Genomic DNA, 26674 nt, shown 5'->3' with positions numbered 1-26674 from the left:
CCAAAAACTTTGATTTTGTTCAGTAAACCACACGTTTTCCAGTTTCAAGTCGTAGATGGCAGCACTTTCTTGCAGGTAAACCCAAATTTAGTCTCAATATTGATTTTGCAGGTTTATTTACGTCCATATCCATCATTTTGGTGAATTTTCCTATCACAGTTTTCTGAAAGTTAACGCTGCAGAAAGCTTTTCCGGATTTTCAAAAGATTCACCAGCACAAAAATGTACAACCGCCAAAATTCCTGCTCGTCTCAACTTCCGATTCAATTGCCAATCCTACCAATAATACTGCTGGCTGTCTGGTCCATCAAGCTCCATCGCAAAGTATAACTTTAACCTTTATAATCGGTCCATAAATTCACTTTTAGTGACCTTGATGCAATTCTAATTTTTTTTGGATTTAGTGACCTTAGAATTTTCAAAGCGTTCACACGGTACTTGTTTTTATTTCTTGACCAAAATCATCCAGCACTCCCTAATTTATCCCGGATATTCGAAAATGGGCATGAATTTGGTTAAATGGCAAGATAGTGCTGCCATCTATGACTTAAAACTAGAGAAATAGTGTTTAACTATTAAAATAAATTAGTATTTTTGAATTTCAACCTGCTTTATGGATTCAAACTCAGCCTCAAAGCTATGTTTCATCATTTTGCATTATACTTTTGAATGTGAATGAAGAAATCATGCAGTTTGATAAAGTTTTACAGCTCAAATATCAAATTCCTTAACGCTAGAGGAGCATCCCTTAAAACCCCCTTTTAATACCTTTGAAAACCTTTGGAATTCTGGAAAACTCCTTAAAATGCAATTATCTATTCAAATACTTCGTAGAAGCATTATTATTCACTTTTACACAGTATTTTTTTTAAAATAATCTTGTTTATGTTGAAAAACTCAAGTGGTTCTATTCTTATTTCGCACCCTTTTTTTACATTTTTGGTCCTCAATGCCAATTGCTACGTCCAAAAAAAGTAAACTTATGCTTGATTTATCCGTAAAGGAATTCAGAACAAACTGTGGAAGAAAACTTTCGTAATTTTCAATCATTCATATTTTTACAAGCAAAACACATAGTGGTGCTATTCTTATTTCGCTCACTGTATATAAAAAGCAATTTCTGTATGTTTGTTTGTTTGTTTGTTTGTTTGTCCTCTATAGACTCAGCCGTCTTAAGAGCTAGAAATCTGAAATTTGGCATGGATGCTCATTAGGACTAGGAAAGATGAAAAATGTTTTCAGATTTTCGGATGACCCCTTCTGAAGGGGGTCGTCCATACAAGACATATATTGTTTTCGCGATATTGACGTTATTTTTCGTCGGATTATGTTGAAAATTTGCACATGAGTGTTTTGAAAGACGAGCAATCGATTTCAGGTGTCAAATTTTGTGTAAGGGCTCTGCCAAAGGGGTATTCAGATGAAAATCGGTACACGATAGTTTTAGGGGCGTAAAATCGATTTGAGGTATCAAATTTAGTGTAAGGGGCCGGCAAAAGGGGTCGTCCATATTAAGTTTCCAATATCTTAGTGATATTGACGTTTTTATACATCGGATTAAGAAGAAAATTTGCACATAGGAGTTTTAAGGGACAAATAATTGATTTCACTTATCCAAATTAAAGTAAGGGGTTGGCCAAAGGGGTCGTCCATATTAACTCTTCATTGTTAATGTGATATATTCGTTATTATTCATCGGATTCAGATGAAAATTGGTACACGATTGTTTTGAGGGACGGTCAATCGATTTCAGATGTCAAATGTTTTACCAGGGGTCGTCCATATTAATTGATTTTTCACTGTTTCTAGCAATATTGACGTTATAATGCAATGGATTGCTTTGAAAATTAGCACACGGGAGTTTTGAAATACGGGTAATCGATTTAATAAATCAATTTTTTTTATAAAAGGCCACCGAAAGGGGTTTAACTTTTTGGCAAAAATTGCGTTGTTATGCATCAATCGAGTTGCAATTTATACACGGGGGGTTTTCTGGATTGATCCCTGATTTCAAATTTAGTAGCAGACGACAGAAAAAGTGATCGTCCAATATTTTTGCAATTATTACTTAACAATAAATTCGGAAGTGTATCTCGAAAATGATTGGCAATTGACAAACTGTTCATGACATATTCCAAGTTGAAAGCGAAACGGAGTTCGTATGGGATCAGCTAGTAACTTATAAAATTTTAACTACGAAAAAAAATTGCTTCATTGACCACCCTTGACCCTTGCACTATTCCTATTTATAAGGCTATGATCATTTAGTATCCGGGCAGTTACAAACGTGTGTATTTTAAAAACTATTCATTTGATCGAAAAACTTTCTATGTAGGAAATGAAGGTGTTAACATGACATTTAATATAAAAATATAAAAAAAAAATTTATCAATGACTAGCTGATCCCATACGAACTCCGTTTCGCTTTCAACTTGGAATATGTCATTAACAGTTTGTATGAAAGTCAATTGCCAAGCATTTTCCAGATTCATTGTTAAGTGATAATTGCAAAAATATTGGACGATCACTTCGTCTGTCGTCTGATACTAAATATGAAATCAGGAATCAAAAACCACGTATATAAATTTCGACTAAATCATTGCATAACAACGTAATTATTGCCAAAAATTACGTTTGCACGTCACTCAAAACTACCGTGTACCAATTTTCATCTGAATACGATGTATAATAACGTCAATATCGCAAAAACAGCGAACAGTGAATATGGACGACCCCTTTGACTGTCTCAAACTGACTTACACAAAATTTGACACCTGAAATCGATTCCTCGTCTTTCAACACACTCATGTGCAAATTTTCAACACAATCCGACGAAAAATAACGTCAATATCGTGAAAACAATATTTGTCTTGTATGGACGACCCCCTTTAGAAGGGGTCATCCGAAAATCTGAAAACATTTTTCATCCTTCCTGGTCCTAATGATTATCCATGCCAATTTTCAGCTCTCTTGCTCTTAAGACGGCTGAGTCTATAGAGGACAAACAAACAAACAAACAAACAAACAAACAAACAAACATACAGAAATTGCTTTTTATATATATAGATTTCAAGAAATACTCTTACTTTATCATAAAATCTCTTTTTTATCTTTGCACACTTATTTCAGTCATGTATTGATCTATTATTTTTACCACAAAAGCAAAACCTTTATGAAATCATGATATTTTACACAAACTCACCTGGAAAAAGCAATTGGAATCTGGTTGGAACCTTTTCATGGGTAGGCATCTCGAAAAAATTGATCTCTTAAATCCGGTTTAATATAAATTTCTTCGTGCATCAGAACACATCTGTCACATTGCGTAAAAACCGGTTGCACATATTGCAATCTAAGGAACTGTTCACTATTTTTTACTTTTTTACTATTTTACTATTTATTTACTTGGTGTCTACTAGTCAGAAAACACTTTTTGACTGACGGAAATGGATTACCTAATTGCATTATTTAAGGGGTCTGCATTCAGCTATCCCCAATAACCATGGACTTTTTACCATATTTAAGATCAAGTGTTGCACTCCGATGCTTGGTTTGTACTTCGTGTGGATCCTTGAGTGGCTTCTTATACTTCTTAATTATTTGGTCCAAAAAATAATCAGAAAAAAAATCAACAGTTTATGCGTTTTCAAGTCGACAATGTCTTCATTTTCGAGTCGCAAAATGCACGAAAGTCGCCAATTTGTGCAAAATTATTTTTACCGTGTCTTTTTGCATCGTAAATATCTCAAACAAACATTTATTTAAAAATCTGGCAAAAATAGACAAGACACTGCTTTTCATAACCAACACAACGCTGCTAAAGTTTTGCATAACCGATCTCTAGTAAAGTAGCTATCACCGAAATGAAGTGCCCGGATACTAAATGATCTTAGCCTTATTTTTCCTTCTCACTTCACAATTTGAGAGGGTTCCCAGCCTTTCGTTCTGTCCCTGTTTTTTAAATATAAAAAATTACCGCAAAAAAATACATTTATAATAAAATTGAACTCTCACAAAAATCAACGTGCTTCTTCTAAACGCTTTGATTCCCTCAAGAAGGTTGTTTGTTTGCGAGCCTTTAAAAAAATAGATATTTCAAGGTACTGAAAAAAGATTTTATTTACATTTGAAATTTTCAAATACAAACCAAGTTTTTCCCAATTTGAAACTCAACTTAAAGATTTAAAAGGTAGAAAAAAGTTTTGAGATAATTTAACTTTAGACTTATTTATTGATGATTAAATATGAAAATTGGTTGGAAAACAAAAGAGATATATTGGTTTTAGTCAGGAGTATCAAATTGACATTCCAGGGACTGTAACGGTTAATACTTTCAGGGACGGATGAGGTTTAAAGCGAGAATAATAGTTTGGTTCCTTGGATTCTCGCTCAACCATGTTTATTTTGACAGACAAAAAAAAATGTTGTTAGAACTGTGAGACGACAAAACAGATACGTTGATCGACAATCTCAAACGATTCTCCTTTTGGTATTATTCTTTCAGATCCTCCGGAGATCAGCGTGGAAAACCCCATCGTTTATTCCGGCGAAGGTCAGGAAGCGATGCTTGTGTGCATCGTTCACGGAGAATCACAACCGGAAGTAAGTATGCAACAGCTGAAACTCCATATGCACCTCGATCAGCCTGCAAAAAGTAGTGGTACGAGTGTCTGACCCGTGGAAATCGTTATTTTTTTCGCTTCTCGTTTTCTTATTTCTTTTTGCTCCGAACCTTTAAAACCAACTGAAGGTACTGTGGCACAAGGACACGATGCAGATCGATCAGACAGAGCGGCACGTGATCGAAAATCGAGGGGCACGTCATACCCTCATCATCCGGAAGGTTCATCCGCAGGATTTCGGAAATTATAGCTGCATAGCGGACAATCAGCTGGGCAAGACGAGGAAAACGGTTACCTTGACTGGGAAACCGAAAGCTGCTGTGTTTCGATCCATGCCCAATAGCCAGTGGAAGGATCGGTACAACATTTCCTGGATCGTGGATTCACACTCGCCCATTGAGGAGTACAAACTTTACTACCGATTGGTGGATGGTGATGTACTGGCAGGACACGAGGGTCTCTATATGGATGCCATCAACCGGAAGACCCATCACACCTACATGGGAACGAATGTGAGTTTCTTTAATCTTATTTTCGATGAAATCATTGCAACAAATTTGCCTCTACTCATTTTTTTCCTTTTTCTTGGCTTTCGAATGTTACATTTAAGAAGAGATGGTCAAATACTGATTATACAGGTCTATGGTTAAAGTTGCCAGAATTTTTACAGCACGTATCCGGGCCGGACCAACCGGGTTATTTTTATATTAAAACCTGGCAAAATCCGGGCATTCGATTTCAAATTGACGACCAAAAATCCGGGCAATATCCGGGAAAATTTTGTCGTAACTCAGAAATTCCTCAACAAAAATTAAGCAAAAAATGAAAAAAAAATTTTTTTTCATCAAAACTCACCGATAGACTTTGAACCAACTTTTAGGCTTCCAAAAAACCTTTCATAATTATTTTTAAAAAACTTGCTCAACAAATTTCGTTTTTGAGGTGTTTGTTGTTTTTTTTTATTTTAATTTTCCAATTAAATCCGGGCCAAAACCAGGCATTTTTTAATGAAATCCGGGCAGCCGGTCCGGGCTGGACTGTTCTTAAATTTAGTATCAAATATCCGGGCAAACCCGGATAAAACCGGGCAATCTGGCAACCTTATCTATGGTCTATGTACATAACTTGCAACATTTCTCAGTGCCAAGAATTTTTGAGCAGGTTTGAAATAAATTATAGAAGTTATATTCAATCGTGACCACTATAGCAGCTCTTTCAATATCACATAATCATGAAAATGTAACGACTCGTTTCAATTTTGCACCATGAAAAATCTAAAAAAAATTTGTGATTCGAACCACTCAACGTCATTAGGAGGCCCTCTTTTTCTTTTAACAAAAATTATGCATTTTTTTTTCGAACTACAGTAGGCAGTAAAATATGTTAAACTTATGAAGATTTTCAGTCTGAACATATTGGTCAAATTAAACGATAGAAAAGAAGGAAAATAATACGATTTTGCAGTTATCTGGTATGGATTCAGTGTTGCATACCCGATAATTGCAATAATCGTATTGAAATAATAATTGCAAAATTGAATGATCATTTTAAATTGACAATTATGAAAATCTAAAGATATGTATCTTTTATGGCTTCTAAGATACTTAAAATCATTATTGCATTTTCGAAATTTTAAGAAACCTTTTAATAGGTTTCGAAACCAAATTTTAACTGTCGCAATTTTATGAGCTATAGTCTTCACATTCTTTAGTCTTGTAAAATTGTGAAATGATTCGAAATCTCAAAATGAGGAGCTCAGAAAAGTCTTTCAAAGGTACTGGAATTTCTAAAGTATTTTCGAATTAATTTTTCAAGAAAGTGTTCAGTTTTTTATTTGATGATATGATATTTGATATTTGAATATCAAGAAAAATCTGTCTATGTCTGATTTTGCTTCAAATGGCTTAAATTTTCGCTTAATCAAAGGAATCAAAAGATTAATTTTAAGTCAACCACGGTATAAAAAAAGTTCAGATACCGGAATCTCGATAGAAACTAATGAAAATTTGCAGTGGGCGTTTTTGATCCAAAAACCGATATCTGAACTCATTTTTAACTTTGGTTAAATTCAAAGGAATATTTCGATTTCTTCGATTCCGTAGTATTTTTCAACCATGTAGATTCATAACGAATATTAGAGTGACTATTTTTGATTTTAGATCAATATATCACCAAAACTTTTGGTGGAAAACGGAATTCAACAAAAGATTTGAAATGAATTGATAAAATATTTTTTAGTAAAATTCACTTATTAAAAAACTATATGCCTTTCCTTGAAAAGATGTTATTTCTTCAGACTCCACTAGACTTCATAATAAACTTACCCTTTGACCAATTTATTTTCGGATACAATATAGGTAATTCCAATTTGAAAAAAATGTTTTTTTTGGAAATTAAGGCTTTTACGGAAATTTCATACTTAAATGTTATTTTTAAGTCAATTTCCTGATGGAATTTTCATTGAATTTATTCAATCCTGCAATTTTAAAAAAATCAATAGATCACATCATGGTCGTTGAAATGAGGGGGGTGGATGATTGGTAATTTGATTCCCCCATAAGGGTCCAAAACAGCCATGCGGAATGTCCATCTTTAAACTCAAAATGTAATTTTCCTTATCAAATTTTTAAGAACAGCTGAAATGATTCATCTTGACTCAGGATCAAGGTTGCCGAAAAAAAATTCTGTGTTTTTGAGAAAAACATTCTTCCTTTCTGTGATTTAAGCCAAAAATTCTGAGATACTTTTTCTTTTAATTTAATTTTAAATTCATGATAAATTGGGACTTTTACATTTATGTTGGGATATATCAATAAAAATTTTTAATCTTTCATACTATTTAAATTCTAAGTTAGAATTCTTATTTTTAAATTGGTCAAAAATCTTAAAATTTTGAGCATCCAAGGTTTGTGAACATTTCAATTTTTTTTTCTGTGGCACACGTTCGGTGATAAAAAAAAAATTGCTCAATACTCTGTGAAATTACAGATTTTTCTGTGATTTCGGCAACCCTGCTCAGGATTAATGCTTAACCTTCAAAATCTTCTCCAGGTATATCATTCTCCTACAGTTTCCCAAAAGCTTGATGGAAATTTAGTCGCGACTATCAAATTCATAAAAGATCGGACAAAGCTTCCCAGATTGTCAAGATTTTGTCCGTTTTTTCCACTTTATTTGCGTAATCAAACAAATATATTAATTTAATTTTTAAAATTATAAATGATTTCGATCGAAAAATTTCCAAATTCTCCTGAATTTATGGGGGACATTTTGAAGTAGAAGTCCCGGTTGGAATAAAATCCTGACTCGAATCTTGGTTTTGCATTTCAAACTTGAGTAAGATTTTATTTCCAGTGTTGAAACTCATTATTTCGAAGTATCAAAGAAAAATATTCAAAATTTAAAACCATTTTTAAGATTTGGGTTCAAAATTTAAACTCTTAATTAATATTTTAGAATTGATATCAATTACTTTTCATATTGGTGAAACAGTTGTATCCTTCACTATTTCTATTCTGATTCATAAGCTGAATCACGAATGATTAATTGAATAAAGATATCAATTGAAGAAAAAATATTCACTATTCGAAAAGGGATTTCAGATTGAGGGCTCTGACACAAATGTTGTTTTTTTTATTAGAATTTAATACAAAATACAATCTGAAATTCAGATAAATAAATTCAGTTCTTAAATTCTAAATTAAGTTTCTTAAGTCAGGGTCTCATCCTGAAGAATTTGGATTAAAATTAAAATTCAGTTTCAGCTCAAAGTTAAGTTTTATTTAAGACTAGCTGACCCGGAAAACTTCGTTTTACCTTCTTATGTAATCGTTATAAATGTTTGATTTCATCTACACGTCCTTAACTTCATCGTGCTCGCGAATCGATTCTTATGTTTTATTTTGAGGAGATCGTTCTGCGAAAAAAATTATATTTCAAATTTAAAAAGTTATCCACTGAACAAAATTAAAAAATGAAAAAAATGTGCTTAGTATCCAGGGGAAATTTCTGCTGAAAATAAGTTCTATTTATTTATATCAGACTCTTCAAAAATGAAGTCTCAAACCAAAACCTCAAATTTTGATCGAGTTAACAAGAGTAGGTATTAAATCTGATTTGAACCGCAAACTTAAGCATTTGCTCTTATTTCGAATAACATATTTGATACATTTTCATCAGTGGCTAAAATGGTTTTGCGTGTGGTTAAAAATATTCAGCTTATTGTTTGCTAATTAAATTAAATACATCAAAAAAATCTTTAATATGAAACCTTCAAAATACCTTTTTTAAAACGTCACAAAAAATTGGTACCTTTAAAGACTTATTTTCGAAAGTAAAGATTTAAAATAAAAAGTTTCTGATGTGAAATAACTTGAACCTGGATTATTATATACAATGAGGTTGCTTAATATCCCTGTTTATCAAGAACTTGCACGAATATTTGTAACAACATTTAGAAAAGTTTCGGTTTGCCCGGATTCGTTCAAAAATACCCGAATTTCGTATAAAAACGCCAGAATTTTGTCCGTATTTTTTCACTTTGTTTGCAAAGACATGATTAAAATTTAATGAAAGTTATCGTATTTTTTTCTATTCAGTGAGCAATAATTACACTATCATGTACGCTCAATAAAAAAGAAATTAATTTCCAAAAACATCTTGCTACTAAGAACAATTATTTAGATTTGGAAAAAAAATAAAAGTGATATAATTTCAAAAAAGTTATAATAAATAAACAACAACAAAATATTACTAAAAGTTTACAACTTATATTAACTTTTCGCTATTTGGCTGAAAAAATATCAAAATAACATTGCTTTTTGTTATATAGAAAAGTGAAAAATAGTTAATTTGAGGTATGTATTTCAAAACATCATAAACACCATCTAATGAATACAAACTCATATTTAAAAAACAGATTTCGAACAAACCAGAATTAAAACTAAATGCAGAAAGTTTAGTGCCCAAAAAAATAAATAAATTATACAAGTTTCATCGAAAATGAAATTAATTTTTATCAAAATTTTCTTATACAAAAATTACCCCAGGTTTTTTTCAAATATCTAGTCACTTTTAATTTTTAAATTTTTTGACTAAAACATATCTTCCATAACTGATTTACTGAACAACCTACTTGGAAAAAAATACAGATTTAGCATCTATTTACTTTTCTCCAGCTAATCAAGAATGCAGATCTTTTCTAGATATTTAGATTTTCGAAATACAACGCTTAAAAAAAATTCTTCTATTTTTTAAAATATTATTGATCAAATAAAAACTAAATCTGTCCTCATTCAGGAAAGTCTTTTCGAGTATTCGATAACTCATGTAACAACTCAATACCTAACTATTTGCTCAAAAGTCAAAATTATTCGCAGTGTTCGGGAAACTAGATCATTGAATTGATTCCAAAATCTTTAAAAGCCAAAATCTTTGACAGCCAAAATCTTTGTAATTGTTAATTTAGTTAATGAATTTTGACGTATTTGCGAAAATAATCTTGAAATATGAGCTAAAAGGAAAAAATCCATATTCATTTGGATCAGCGCGCTGCAGCGCCACTAAATTATCCAAAATTCGCTCCTAGATTCTTTGCAAACAGGAAAAATGTGAATTTTAAATCGATTTCAGATTGGAAAGGAAGAAGATTTTTCTATTCTTAGATTGTTCATTGATTTTAAGTCAGAGTAGATTTTTTTTATTTCTCAAATAATTCTTGATATCAAAATAAATTTGAAAAACAAAATTTCGGAATTTATGACAATCAAGTTTTATATTTGAAATAAATCATATTCGTTCAAAACACCATAAAAACTTATATCGATAAAAACCAACATTTTTCAAATTGAATTGAAATTGAATAGCTCATTAATAAAACTGGTCAGAAAAAATAATCCAAATTTGTTTTTAAACATTTATCTATGAACAAACATAATTCACAAATAAAGAAAACATTACACTCATTACGCTCAAAACTGTGTTCTTAGAATCATTTTTCATAAATAAATTCCAAAACCATAATCGATTCGAAAAAAAAAGATTTGAAAAAAATATAAATAAAAAGGGATTCATACTTCGAAGCGAAGGTTCATCAAAATTCTGCTGAAATCAATTTTTTTCAAATTTGCAAAAATTTGGTTTTTTTAAATATGCTTGAATTTAGATTTATTTGAAGACTTAATTTGAAAATGAATATGTCATTTTTTCTTCAAAACTTAAAAATATGTAAGTGCAATGCAGATTTTTCAGTGTGACGAATTAATTTGAAAATCAATGCTGGATATTAGAATTTCATCATTATTGCAGGAATTTTTCTGAATACTTATACGATGCCGTTTAAAAAACATATTCACAAATGTTAAGTTTATATTTTATAAAAACCTTTTTTAACATGGTTTTGAGCATAAAGATGAACAAACGACAGATTTTAAAAATTTGAGTTTTAAATCGTTTTTTATCTGTAGAATGTGTATCATGACATACGTTTTTTATTTTTCAATTTTTTTTTCAAATCATTAAAGTAAATAATGGAGTTTCTATTTCTATTTGCTAATTCAGATGACTATCTCGAGTATTAAATATCTGTCACGTGGATTCAACGTTGTCGATACGTTAATGTAAATTTGAATAAATTGTAAAGGTAAAAAGGACTCTGAACTTGTTTACACTTCTTTGAATAGCACCTTCAAGGGCAAGGCAGGGGTTTAAAAAGACAAGACTTATTTCATTTTATTTCATAATCAAGAAAAATCGTTACCCGTGAAGATAAATTCAATGTAATTGCTATTCTAAGTTTACTGTAAAACATTGGTAACGATTTGTCAATATAATATTTTATCGTAAAATGAAAATCCTCTAATCCAGACTGTAGGTTTTAGAGTGAGATGGCATGGAACTCCGCTGGAGGCTAGAGAATTTTCTGATAAAATTTTTAACACCTATTTTAAAACACCTTTCTGCACCCTATAATTTCATTCACCCGGTAGTTTCATTTCATGAACTGAAAATTTCATTCGTAAGAATTGCAAGTGGGGAAAGCTTTAATTCCCCCCCCCTCCCCCCCCTCCAACCCAGTTCGCACGGCCTTGACTCACAGTATTAAAAAATGTCATTTCTCTCAACCTTTTTCAACTTGCTCGAATAAAGAATCACAAAAATTAGAAAAGTTTGATGAAATAATTATTTCATATTTCTACTTAGCCTTTCAAAAAAGTCAAAATAAGCTTTGGGATTGTTGGAATCGTATAAAAATTCTCTTTGTCTTTGATGTCAGTTCAAACTTGGAATTTTTACTTGACAATTCTGTAACAGATACTTAAAAAAAAATATCATTTTGCCCTTTATCAAAAACATTTGAATAACAAAAAGCAATTGTTCTTACAGTTTTACATAATTAATATGATTAAAAAAATATTAAAGAAGAATACTTATCCATCATTAAGATGAAAAGAACTGCAGAAGGTATTCAAAATATGCATCCTTAACGCTTATCATTCCCTGAAGATCAAACATGACCTATCATAATAACACAAAATTAATTTCATTCTTCCTCTCTGTTTCCTCCCTTTTCTAATTTCCCGATTCCATAACCGGTGCTGGTCGTCTGCTGCACTTTTGTGGCCGGTCAAATCGAACGATCATCATCGTCGTCATCATCGTCTTCTCCTCTTCCGGAAACGTCTCTATTTGGACTGGACCGGATGTGGTCGGGACGGTATTTGCTGGACATCACACATGCAAACTCGGATTTGTCTGGATTTTTATTGCATCATTCTTGTCCCTCCGGGGGGAATTGCATGACTGAACAACCGTTCCGAACCGACCGTACAGATGCTGGAATACGACCGGAAGATCCCCGCCATGGATGCGTACTCGTTCAATGGTGGGGGCGGAGGCGGAAGTGGCATCGTCGGGATGGGAAGCGGAAGCTACGGGGGTCACAACATGCATCACAAGTGGTCCCGGACGGACTGGCGAGATGTGGTGCTGCCGGCCTTTCCCTACTCGCATCACTACACTCAGGGCATGAGCTACCTGCTGCGGGGGTTGGAACCGGATCAGCAGTACGAGGCCCGGGTACAATCGAGGTAATTGCTAACCTGGATTCTGAAGACTTTGAATGAGAATGAGTGTGCGTGTGAGATGATTTTCTCGAGATCATTCTCCAAACAGAAGGGAAAATGAACATAAATTAAAAAAGACTCACCATAATCATAAGACATTTGAATCGATCGAGCAAAATCAATTATGATATTTCAAAGTTTGTTTTCTTTGAAAAAAAAAAAACAGAGCATAGGGAATGTAGAAACATATGGGAATTTTGAAGAAGATGTTTGTTAAGCCATAAATACAGAACAGTTTTATGTTTTGATATTTGTTAATATTCTTTGTTCAGACACTGATAAAATCCATTTTTAATCTGGAAAGAAAGTTGAACAAACTGAAATATTTTAAATTTTTTTATTCACTACAATACATAAAATTTTTAAAATGATCCTTGAAATTGCTTGTAATACCAATCACCGTGCATTATAAATTCATCATCTTAGAAACTTTCAAAAATTGACTTTTTCACTAAATCTCCAAGCGCACGTTACTCACTTACTCAATGAGCTTAAATTTAATCACAGTACTTGAAAATTAAAGAGTATCAATCCCTGTATGCTCCATTGTTTTCAGCGAAAAAAATCAGAAAGTGAACTAGCCTAACGTCCAAACGAAATTTGGGAGCAGTAATTCATTTCGTAATGCGTAATATTTGTACCATTCTTCCAATAAATCTATATAATATGGAGCTAGAGTAGGGATACCATACGTACTCTTTTAAGAGTACATGTTCTCTTTTTCGATCGAAACATGAGCGTACTCTTCTTTATGTAAAATTCTACCAAATGTACTCTTTTTTTGGTGAAAGGAATTAAATGAAATTTTCTCATATAAATTAACTTATTTCTTCCCATACATAAAGATTGTATTCTTATAATTACAAAAAATCCAACTTTTCAGGCATTCGTTGCACAACACTTCAGTTTCGCTTCTTTGGTTTAATGTTTAACATGATGGCTTTCTATGGAAGGAATAACGAGTGAATTCACGATTTCTATCTCGATTTTTCGTTCAAAACTAGCACCTTTGAGTATGCAATGAACTCCTGAACAGAAGCCAACATGCATAACAACAACTTACTCAAAAGCATAGTGCACAAATCAAAAGCGTACGGATCAGCAATAATGTTTTTGAAAAGTGAAAAAATACGCCTCTAAAAAAATTCTTTTAAAAATGCAGTTATTTGATCAACTTCGGTGTGCTTTCTCAGTATAAAATCGAAAACTTTGAATAATCCACCTTAAAAAACTGAGCATTTGTCAATTAAGTCACATTTTTTGTAACAAATTGCCGCTATTCGAATGACCTAAAACATCATGGTTTTGAATAAATGGCTTTGTCTTAACAATTTTGAAAATATTTTCAATGTACTCTTCATGGCGTTGCAGGATATGGTAACCCTAAGCTAGAGCCCAGAGTGGCTTGTACCTTGAAAATCTTCAAAGAAATATCCAATCTGATCCAAAAAACTTTTGAAAATATGTCTTATATCACACTGATAAAGCAGATTATTTGAAAGAAGCATCAGAACTATTCGTAAACTATTTTCGAAGTGTACACTGTTCGAATGACTTACCAAGTGATCAAGAATATCAATATCCAGAGGAAGTTATTCCTGAGCTAACGATATCGATTTTAGATGTCAGAATGAAAATTTTATTGCTCGATGAATCCAAAAATAATGGTCTCACTTCACTATGGGATATTTTCGAATTTTTGGAAGATTTCGCACACCGTACCGATACATAAAAGATCTTCTAAGTTTTTTAATGGAAATTATCGTGGAGTGGCGATACTTTCTGCTATACCAAAGCTTTTCGAGAGCATCGTTTACGACCGAATGTACCCTTGGTTGGAGAAAAAAAAATCGGACATTCAACCTAGTTTTCTGAGACGGCAGTTGACCGTGACCAATCTCTGCGAATTTGTATCGAGAACTTCACAGTGGATTTTGCTAGGACTTCAAGTTGATTCAATATACACGGACATGTCGAAGGCATTTGATTTGATCGAAATCAACGCTCTTCTCTCCGTATTTAGTAAGAATGGAATTGATGGTAACTGCCTTAAATATATACATTCTTATCTAATTGAAAAAATTCAGTACGGGAAATTTCAGACCTGATTCATTCTCAGTTAACAGTGGTGTACCACAAGGGAGTCACTTGGGACCCCTTCTTTTAATAACTGTTATGAACGAGTTTTCCGAAGTTCTGGACGACGTTATAGTGCTGATATAAGCAGATGATCTGAAAATATTCTTTCCTGTTCGTCACAAGAAGGATTGTTCGATTCTGCAAAACGCATTGTACCGATTTTCAGATAGTTGCAAAAGTATGGATTAAAAATTAACGCATCCAAATGTAGCGTTATTTTATTTTCTCTGAAAACATCGAATATAATCGATGAGTATGGCCTCGAAGACGGCTTGATCAATACCAGTAAGATGTCGGTAAAAAATGTTGGAGTGGAGATAGACAGAGAACTGAATTTTTCGAAGCACAGAAAGCAAGTGGTAGCCAAAGCAAATTCAATATTTAGAATGGTCAGCTGAATTCTTAATGAATTGATCGACTTGTACACAATCGTCTCAATTTATGTTGGGTTACTGCGGACTTTAATTGAGTACGGCAGCATTGTTTGGTAACCGTACCTTCACGTCAATATACTACAACCTTCACGTCAATATACTGGAGATAGTCTAAAAGAAGTTTTTCAAATACGCGCTGAAAAACCTTGGATGACAAGAGGAAATGCCGGTTTATCGAGCCCTGTGCAAGGTTACCGAAAAGAATTCTGTGTTTTTGACAAAAAAAAAACTCCCGAATTCTGTGATTTGAGCCTAAAATTCAGTGACGGTTTTTTGTGACGCTTTTTCTATGAAGTTCATAGGAAAATCATGTCAAACATGAAGAAGTTGGAAATTTCTTACAGTAGGTATTTATTGAAAAAAAACAAACAATTTATATTACCTTGTTTTCATATTTTCATGAATTATAGTCAGAAATAAAAAGTTGAAAATGACAAAAAAAATTATAATTTTGAAAATACGTACAAAATTAAGAAAATCTGTGAACTTTTTGAAAATTTTAAAAATTCTGTGATCTGTGACGAAATTTAGCTCAAAATTCTGCGATAAAAAAGATTTTTCTGTGATTTCGTCAACCTTGGCCCTGTGCATGCTGGTCGGGCTGGATTCGCTTGAAAATCGCAGGAAGGCAATTAACGCGTTGTTTTTGAAGAATTTGGCAAGTGGAAGGCCTAATATGCCGAACTTGGTTTCACAGTTATCTCCCAACGAAGAACGCAATAGTTTGCGTAGCATGAACCGTTCAGTTATCAAACAGGTACATGATTATGGCACTTAACAATGCATATGTAATAGAAATCAACTTGAATATGTCCAGAATCCAAATTAAAGCTAGTATTAAGAAGTGTTTTATAACAAATTAAAATGTGGTCGATGTTTATTTAATGTTCAGATTCAGATAAAAGGCTTAGCCTAGGTTGTTAATAAATAAATAAAATAAATATGGAGCAGAATTTGTAAAATATATTCAAGTGACAATTTGACTTATTTATCAAGATGAATCTATACTTGATGTGACGTGTGGTGGTAGAGAAAGATATTGACACATTTTGGCGGGAATTTAGACCAACCCGAAAGCAACCTAAAAGAGCTTTCGGGAGAAATATGCTCTGTTCAGTACAGGGAGAAGATGCACACAAAGTAAAAATTATACTCTTTTCTCGTTTTATATTTTACACCAGGGCCTTAGGAAGAACCAAGGTTTCATGACAATTTTTTTCCTATAACATTTTTGCTTGAACAATGCATGCACAAGTGAAAAATGTACATATACAGATGTTTTAAGTACAAATTATTCACATTAAAGCTGTTTTGCATTAAAAGTTTTTTTTTTTAAATAAGGCCTAGGAGTAGCCAATTTTTTTTCACTAAGCTTTAAAAAATATTGAGCTTTGTTATATAGCTCAGTTGGTAAGTCAATTGCCCCCTGAGATGATGTCTGTGAGTTCGGGCCCAAGAGTAAACATCTAACACAATTGTTCCAGATAAGTCTTTAAATGACTGTTTCGCCAACTGCATCTTTGATTAATGTCCCGAGTGACAAAATGATGTAGAAACGACTACAATTGAAATAAAAAATAGGATGTTGAATTCTTCATTCAGAAAAAAAAACTTTTTTACTCATTTGAATTAGCAAGCTAATTCTTTTGAACCACAAACATGACCATTTTAAGCATGAAAGTAAAAAAGTTAGGTTCACAGTTCAAATAAGGTTAATTTTCCACTTTTGTAAACTCTGATTGTAGTAAATGTAAAGATTTTGGTTAGAACCTTTGATTTCAAAGAACCTGCAATATATGTATAATAAAACTTCCAGCTACATTTTTACCTGAGGATAAAAAACAAGTAAAAAAATTATCATTTATTATATTTCATATCTTAAATCCAGTGATAACTGCTTTCAAAATTAAAATCTAGATTTTACAAAAAAACAAATTAAAATGAATCCAGATCTTATTTTTTATATGCGAATTTCAACAGTTTTCTGTTTCTAAACTGATGTTTGAATTTAAAATTTTTATTTTCCATAAAAAATCTAAGTTGTGAAACTGCGATTTGAATCTTAAATGAAATTTTAACATTTATATTTTAATATTGATTTTGAAACTTAAATCTAAGCTAAATCTGAATACGATTTTAGTTCATAGTCTAAATTCTGCGATTTGAACCCAAATTCAAAACCTGAATCTCAATTCCAATTAAGAAATCCTATGAATTAGAAACCGAAAAGTGAAATTCATATCAGAACCCTTAAAGAGAAATCTATTATTTGATTCTGAATTTATGGTTTCCAATACCAAATTTGTTCTTATTGAACTTGTGAATTAAAATAAAATTGTTAATGATGAAAAAGTTTAAATTTTTCAACTTAGAACTCATGAAACTTTGTTATGTTTCAACTCTGCGATTGATTGATTGATTGAGGATAAACATTTCAGATCCAAATCTTAAAAAGGGTCTGAATTTTTAATACTGAAACTGATCCTTACTGAAAATCAAGAACAATAAACTGGATACTTACTAGATATTTTTCCCCAAGTATCGAGATTGGGAATTCCAGGCAATGTTATCATAAAACCTTGCGAAATAAGGACATATTGTTTCAAAATTTTTTCCAAAATCTGGCTAATTTGCAGGAAAATTTTGGATTTTTTCGATTGAAATCAAGAGGTAAAATACGTGGAAAACTGTTTTTATTTTATTGAAACACATCGGCCGATTCAGCATCTTATTTAAGGTTTCCAAAAAATCGTTTGTGTTTATTTTGACAAAATTTATTTTAAAAAATCATTTGAACGCAAGATACAGAACTCTAATGACTAAACTGCATTTTCATTTGACTTTGCATATAGAGTGAGAAAATCTGATCAAAATCCGGACAAAATGGTAAGCTTAGTGTTGGGGTTCAAAATTTGGGACTGAATTACTACTAATAAGTGAGAATTTTTTTTGAAAAACTGTTGAAGAATTGTTGTCTTGGAAGGAAATTGTGAGGTTTTAGAGATGAGATTGTTGCACTGTTGATACTCTTAAATCATTTCAGTTGTTCATCAAAATTTTATTGGAAATTACAAATTTTATGTTTAGCAAACAAAATTTGCTTGGCATTTTTAAACCTTCACGGGAGTGGGGGGAAGTTAAACCCCCAAAACCCCCCCTCCCCCCCGTTCCTACGACCATGTTTCACACTATCACAAAATGTAAATGTGTGAAATATATATTGAAAGGAAATATTTATTTTATATTCTGTTCCACCATTCGCCACTTTTGGTACAACACAAGTGTAGACACACATCAGTCCAAATCAACCCGCCGTATTGACTACATCGCCAAAATAAAACCCCTCAAATCAAACCGAAATAAAAGCTGTTTTAAGTTAAAGTTTAAATTCGCGAGTTTCAAAGTTTGTCCGAAAAAGTGTTCCGGTACCAAACATGCTGTTCATATCAATGATATGTATTCGTATTGTTAAAACTTTGTTTTTTGTTTCGGTTATAGTCGTTTTACTATCTTTATGGCATTCGCAATTTTATCAACGTTACAGTTGACGGATCGTTATTGAAAAACTTATCCACAGTTGTACCGTGCTCGATATTTACTTTTGGGCTCGAACTCACGGACATCGGCTCAGGAGACAACAGACTTGCCAACTGAGCTATATCATAAGCCAAGTATTGTTAAAACATTGTAAGATATGTGATAGAATATTTAGATAATATACCAAATAGCGTACAATTTTGATAGTTCCATCATAGTGTTCCCGGGAATCGATAAATCTAACGATATTTTTTCCAAAAATGTTTGGATCCCAGGAAAAATTGAAAATTAAGATTTTTACACTTTACTGAATAAAACCTTATTTTTAGATATTCTGCATATTTGGTCATTTCCCTTTGCTTGAGCACTATCACAAGAATCATTATAAACAAACATAATTAAAAATCTTTCGAAAAGAACAAGATGTTTAATTCGAAGGCAATTTTACCGATTTGAATAACAATCAGTGTCTTCAAGTAAAACCAGTTTCAAACATTTATAATAAGGTAGCCAGATTATTTTCCCGCACTTTACGGACCGAAAAAAGCAGGATATTGAATAAAAAACCCGGCAAAATCTGGGCAAAATTGTCAAAATTTTCGAAATTGTCAAAATTGTCAAAATTGTCAAAAATGCCAAAATTGTCGAAATTATCAAAATTATCAAAATTGTCAAAATTATCAAAATTGTCAAAATTTTCAAAATTGTCGAAATTGTCAAAATTGTCCAAATTGTCAAAATTGTCAAAATTGTCAAAATTGTCAAAATTGTCAAAATTGTCAAAATTGTCAAAATTGTCAAAATTGTCAAAATTGTCAAAATTGTCAAAATTGTCAAAATTGTCAAAATTGTCAAAATTGTCAAAATTGTCAAAATTGTCAAAATTGTCAAAATTGTCAAAATTGTCAAAATTGTCAAAATTGTCAAAATTGTCAAAATTGTCAAAATTGTCAAAATTGTCAAAATTGTCAAAATTGTCAAAATTGTCAAAATTGTCAAAATTGTCAAAATTGTCAAAATTGTCAAAATTGTCAAAATTGTCAAAATTGTCAAAATTGTCAAAATTGTCAAAATTGTCAAAATTGTCAAAATTTTCAAAATTGTCAAAATTGTCAAAATTGTCAAAATTGTCAAAATTGTCAAAATTGTCAAAATTGTCAAAATTGTCAAAATTGTCAAAATTGTCAAAATTGTCAAAATTGTCAAAATTGTCAAAATTGTCAAAATTGTCAAAATTGTCAAAATTGTCAAAATTGTCAAAATTGTCAAAATTGTCAAAATTGTCAAAATTGTCAAAATTGTCAAAATTGTCAAAATTGTCAAAATTGTCAAAATTATGAAAATAGTCAAAATTGTCAAAATTGTCAAAATTGTCAAAATTGTCAAAATTGTCAAAATTGTCAAAATTGTCAAAATTGTCAAAATTGTCAAAATTGTCAAAATTGTCAAAATTGTCAAAATTGTCAAAATTGTCAAAATTGTCAAAATTGTCAAAATTGTCAAAATTGTCAAAATTGTCAAAATTGTCAAATTGTCAAAATTGTCAAAATTGTCAAAATTTTCCAGATTGTCAAAATTGTCAAAATTGTCAAAATTGTCAAAATTGTCAAAATTGTCAAAATTGTCAAAATTGTCAAAATTGTCAAAATTGTCAAAATTGTTAAAATTGTATCATATCTGATACCTCAATCCACTCCTATAGCTAGATAGACGACCCTAATAATTTGTCACTGATAAAAGTCATCATCGATGGATGTGTGGAACCTTTTCATTAAAAACGGCACCAGACTAGAAACAGTTGGTAGCCAGTCGGTTCAAAAGTGCTACTGAAAAGTTTCACTTTTATTCAATCAAGCACGTTCTTCTGATCCTATATTTCAAAACCAGCAAAGGATAGCCGATTCATCCATTCCGTACACCGATGGGAATGTCTGTTCATTTTTTTACCACTCTCTGGAGCCACCCGAAAAAAAACCAAGCCGATCCGTTCAGACAAGAAAAAGTGCATGGCCATCATAAAGCATTCTGCCGCTCTCCATTCTTGCCAATCCTTGTCCTTTCCGCAAATGCCGCAAAAGCGACAGATGGCAGCACATCCGATAATGATGTATGACGTTCGATTCGATTCGATTCAATTGGAATCGTTCGTTCATCCGACCATCCGGTGTGTGTGGCCACCATCCAGAGTTCAAAGCCACACACTGAACGGAACATCTCCCGGCCTTCGTCGTCTGCTGCTTCTGCTGCTACAGGATGAATCCCATAACGAACTCGGGGCTGATCCCAGTCGATGGCATCCTTTCGCCATAACCCTAATGCCTTGTATGGGATTTCCCACATGATGGTCGAGGTTCGAGACTCAGACAACGCAGAGATGTTGTGAAAAACGGGAACACAGGAGAAAACCACATTAGCATTGTCACATGTCGAACACACTATAGAGGACGTACGTGCACATGAGCTTTGAAGGACATTGAAGGTAGAACAGAACAGACACACATTCACACATACACTTACAGGAGTTCATTGATACGTGAGTGAGCCACTTTGGTGTGTTTCGCTCGGAAAGAATCATTGGTCATTGGTCGGTCATGGGAAGGAAGAACGGGATTGAACTTTTAGCCACAAAAAATGGATCATCGATAAATCTAAAATATGAATGACTCAGTTTGTTTGATAGTCTTTGAAGATGATTGGAAAGATCATGTGTATCTTTTAATCTCTCAATTTTGCTTCGGAAGAATTTATGATTTTAAAACTAACGTCGATGCTCATTTCCAAATAGCCTTGCTGAAATTATAATTTCGTTAAAATACATTCATCTAGCTGAAGAATTCTGCTGCTTCATTTTGCAGAACCAAAACATGATTTTTATGGTTCTCCACATGCTTTGTGCCCAATTCGCAATTGACAAAAATGGATCAATGATTGCTGATGACAAGTGAAGATGATTAACGCGGTACAAATGTTTACATCATTACACGAAGGAGCCAGACTATTAAAATTGGGTACGGGGTAGAAGTATCATATCACTCATTGCCAAATAAGTACTTTCCCGGTTAAGGAAAATGAGAAGTAAAAAGTAACAATTAGCTATCGCTAATAAATATAGTTGTTTTGATGACCTCACAGACAAAAAAATTGTTCGTCCTTGAACAAGAAATTTGAAATCTATTTTGAAAAAAGAGTGAATGTAACATATTTTAATAATAATTTTTAATAGGCGAATGACGTATGAGTGTTTTCTTTGCATAACTTCATTTTTAAAAACCTTTAACCATTCTAATTTATTTCTTTGTATTACTTTCTTCTCTTCAATATCTCAAAAAACCATCATCGCTCGAATGCCATTTTCCATGGAATGCAATTAAAAACCCGCGCTGCCTATCCTGCCGGATTTTGTCACCCGGGATAAACCACCATGGCGATGGATCTGCTAACGATGGGACTTTTATCGGGCTCAACACATTCGACGAAAACGAAAACGGAAAAAAATGTTTTTATTTTCATCCAAACGGCACACAAACATACATCGACTAACTGTATCAACGTGATTTTTAATCAACGCTCATCCGACTGTCAACTCCCACATTGTAAATGGAAAACACCAAACGGGGATAACATACAACCCCCTTCAAATTCGAAACAAAAAAAAATCCACAAACATAAAACCCCAAAACACATCCCACAGAAACCGGTACGGGTGGAGCGATTTCTCCGAAAGCTTTCTTTTCACCACGTCAAACACAGGTAAGTTTGGATTGAAGGTTTTTGTCCAATAGGAGGGAAGTGAGGTTATTTTGACTTTGATCAGAGGCAAAACAGCATAAAATCATCAATATTTGCCTGTTTTTAATTAATTGTGACATATCATTTCATGGCCATCAAAAACCAACATCAAGGTTTTTTCTAATACCGTATTTGTTTATGCCGAGTGTTGCACTAGTGTTGCACTGGTGCACCACTAGGTGCTGTCAAACTGTTTGTTTATTCGGACGGTGTTGCACTGGTTTTGACCTGTCGGAGTTCTGCTTACGAACGGTGGCCCACCGATAATTTTGCCAGTGTTGCGAGAGAGCGTGTGAGTGAGTGAGGTAGCAATACACTGGCGACGATTTGTGTTTGTTTTTGTCGGGTACGGTGGAACACTGATTGAGGGGAGAAAACAAATACGGTATAAGCTGTGCGCAAAAAAAAAAAAACGTTTTTGATAATTTGGGCTGCTGTGGTTAGAGAAATTTTGAAAAAAAACATATGTGTAATTTAATTGAAAGCAAACTTGTATCAGATTATGAAGATTATGATTTTTGTAGGATTCGGAATGAAGATTTAACCCTCATCCGACCCTGAAAATTTACCCTTTACAGTCCCTGGAGTAGCAATTTGACTCTCCTTTCTAAAACCAATAAATTTATTTTGTTTTCCAAACAATTTTTTCAACGTTTTATGTTTTGGAAACCTTTTGCTGTACATCGTTCACATATGTTTCCAGATAAAATTCAGCTCAAAACTTCAGTTTTCCGTTATTCAAAGTCTAAGGAAAAATATCTGATAGAACATGCTTCGAAAAAAGACTGTAGATTAGCTACGGGATGCTCAAAAAAAATTCAATCGCGCGTCTATAAACTCAAAATCCAGTGCAAAGTTGAATTCATGTATATGCAAGAAACATTGAAGAATTACATATTGACAAAAAATTTGAACTACAGCTACCTTTGAAAATTCGTCGAAATGTTTGTGTTTCGTATTTTGACAATCTGAAAAAGCAAAAATATGCCAATCAATGAACCGTTAAAATATATCTGGTGTGATTTTAACAATTTTGACGATTCATTGATTGAAATGTACGGTTTTAACACCACTTTTTTACATTTTTTGTGGTCATTATCTTGAAAAAATAAAAAAAAAATATCTTTATGTACAACGTATAGCTGCTAACTTCGGCTTTCTTGGACACTTAGTGAATTTGTTTTTTTTTTTTGCATTTTGTAACTGATCTACAGTCTTTTTTTCCGAAGCATGTTTTTCGGATTTTTTTTTCTTAAGCTTTGAATAACAAAAAACTGAATTGTAGGTGAATAATTTCTGAAAGAAAAAATTTTAAGATACATTGCTAGGTTTCCAAAACTATAATTTATGTAAAAATCGTTTGAGAAACATGAGATATACCGTCAAACGGGGCATCATGCAACAGCGGGGTGAGATGCAACATTTATATAACAAGACTCTGAATAAATTTTTAATTAAATGTATTATAATAAAGTTATCTTAAATGACAACAAAATTATGATGACAAAATTTCTCGCATCTTAAACTAGTTTTTTTAAGTTTTTTATTTTTATCTAAAATTTGAAAAATCGAGCAATAAATTTACAAATTTGGACATTTTTTGATGCCGAAAAAAACTTTACGCAGTATGACGGATTGGCTTGATAATATTACCTACAAACTTTTAACTAATTTCCTAATGCTATACCAACACTGTTGGTGTAAAAATATTTTTCAAACAATCACCCAATTTTTTTAAATAAATATTTTTATAATTCAGTTAGGTGTCTGGGGTGAAATGCAACAAAATGCAAATCAAAGAAAAACCTTGTAAATCTCGTTTCCATGTGCTGGAATATGAATGTTTTGCATCAAGCGTTTGTATACATTGAATTTTCATTCATCCAAACATTTATTTTTATGATTTCAGCTTTTAGAATTTTTCGATGTATTATTTAACCCCTAAATGCAGCATCCTTATATTCAGAAAAAAAATGTAAAAATTAGATTCCACACACCCAAAAATTACTGCAATTGAAGTTTTAATGCGTAATGGTCTTTAAGGCATCGCAAATATATTAAAAACTATAAATTTTCATACGTGTTCATAAGATTTATCATTAAAAACTAAGTTTGTTGCAAGTTACCCCATTTTCTATGGTGGGTGAAAATCGCAGGTTTTTAGAAAATTAAAAATAACAAAAGAAACCAATAATTTTTCTAACTACGCAAATTAGATGTCCCATCATCCTTACAACTTTTGATGCATAAGGGGTAGGATTAACTGTGAACATAAGTTTTTTAGAAACCATTGAATTTGAAAATTGTTGCATGTTGCCCCAGTTGATGGTATAGCGTTTTTAAGCGAGGAGTGTAAAATTGACACTTAGGGTCTGATTAGAGAGTTTTCCCCTGAGCTTTCTGGTTGCTTCCTTTAAAAAAATGTATTGATGCAAAATTAAAGATTTTTAGAATTTATTTAGGATCCCCGATTTTTTTAATTTGGATGCACACTAGACTGCCCCAAGTTTGTATGTGAAATTTCAAGCTTGTGGAATGTTATGCGTACAAGGTCTCATGCCAAATTTGGGCCAGATCGAACCACGGAAAGGGGTCGCCCAACGAGCCTAAAGTTTGTATGGGATTTTGAGACATTTTGTTCGGGAGGAACATGAAAATCCAGTTTTTCATGACTAAATTTGGTCCCCTGAATCCAATTTCTTTTGAAAACGGCTTCTCTTAAAGCCTTAAGTATGACAAATATTTCATCCAAAGACTTTAAGAAAAACCGTTTAAAAAAAAAACAGCCAAATGGAACCGAAATTATTCATGAAAGATAGACTTTTGTTGTCTTCGACTACATTGTTCATTTTTACAAGGAGTTAATTTTAGTACACAATTAATTGCAAAGGGGTCCACTCATAACAAAAATGCTAACTTCTTTTGCTATTCGAATTAGAGCGACAAAATTTAAAGTTTGAACAAATTATAAATTATCGCTATGAAAACATAAAAATCATTTTATTCATTGAATTAAAATTTAATTTCATGACTCAAGTTTGTGAAAAGTAGATTATTTTCATACAAAAAAGAAAATTTTCAATCAATCAAAACTCAGCTAACTTTACTTATTTCCACGCTAATTTCAGATGTAAAAAGTTCCGTTTATTATCAAAAATTATCACACAAAAGATGGTGTGGCGATAATTTGCAGCTTTGATGCACAAACAATTGAAAATCACTTAAAAATACATTGCATGTTTTCTACAGAGTTTCAGCTACTTCTAAAATCATTATAATGTATGTAAAAAATGTAGATCTTGGCTTTACCCAACTTTGTTCTGGAAACTGCAAACCATTTTGTCCAATCTAAAACCTTTCAAAATTAAAAATCTGTTTTTCAAAGTATTTTTTTACTTACACTGCAACTGTAACTTCTGAGGGTGATGTAATAGAACTTTGTAATATTTAACAAATTAAATAATTTTTACTTTAAAAACCACCTTAAAAATCTGATAAAAAAAAAGTTCAACAAATGATATCTGAAACCAGAAAATAATGTGCTTGCAATGCGAGGATGTTCAAATAAATTGAAAAAAATTAATGCACTAAAAAAGCCTCTAAATCATATTAAGTGATGATTCTAATTTACTTTGACTGCTATTGATCGACTTATAAAACATGAAAAATTTCAAATATACAACACATAAATAAGTCTGATATGGTTTTGTATTATATTTTTCTTTAAAAATGTTATGATCCTTGTTGAAAAATTATCGATCATTTCCTGAATTACATTAATCAGCTAAAAATTACAATAAGGTATGATCTACAAATTAAGAACAAGTGTTATTTGAAGAGCCAAAAAATATAAAAATTCAAAGTAACTTGTTGGTTCAAACCGTGGCTCACCCTATTTTAAGACCATGCCCAGTAATAAGTGAGTTGTAACCGTAGCTCGTAACGACTAGACAACTGATAAATTTTGGTTTTTTTTTAATTTTTAAATTCGCCAAAATAAGTCGATTAATTCTAAAAGCAAAAAGTCACG

At 32.2% G+C, this 26674-nt stretch overlaps 1 protein-coding gene across 1 annotated transcript in view; it reads left to right on the top strand.

The window, feature by feature from the left end:
• The window catches only part of LOC129751381 (neural cell adhesion molecule 2-like), an 86275-nt gene that overhangs the window by 40412 nt on the left and 19189 nt on the right, over nucleotides 1-26674 (top strand). The window contains exons 4-7 of the mRNA XM_055746858.1: nucleotides 4505-4602; nucleotides 4751-5134; nucleotides 12453-12709; nucleotides 22547-22605. Of these exons, the coding sequence (XP_055602833.1) occupies nucleotides 4505-4602; nucleotides 4751-5134; nucleotides 12453-12709; nucleotides 22547-22605 (798 nt within the window). The remainder of the gene's footprint in view (nucleotides 1-4504; nucleotides 4603-4750; nucleotides 5135-12452; nucleotides 12710-22546; nucleotides 22606-26674) is intronic.

The sequence above is a fragment of the Uranotaenia lowii genome, chromosome 3 (assembly GCF_029784155.1).
Source record: "Uranotaenia lowii strain MFRU-FL chromosome 3, ASM2978415v1, whole genome shotgun sequence".
Classification (NCBI taxonomy): Eukaryota; Metazoa; Arthropoda; class Insecta; order Diptera; family Culicidae; genus Uranotaenia; species Uranotaenia lowii.
Note: the sequence above shows the minus strand (reverse complement) of the source record. Positions and strands in the feature narration are given on the sequence as shown.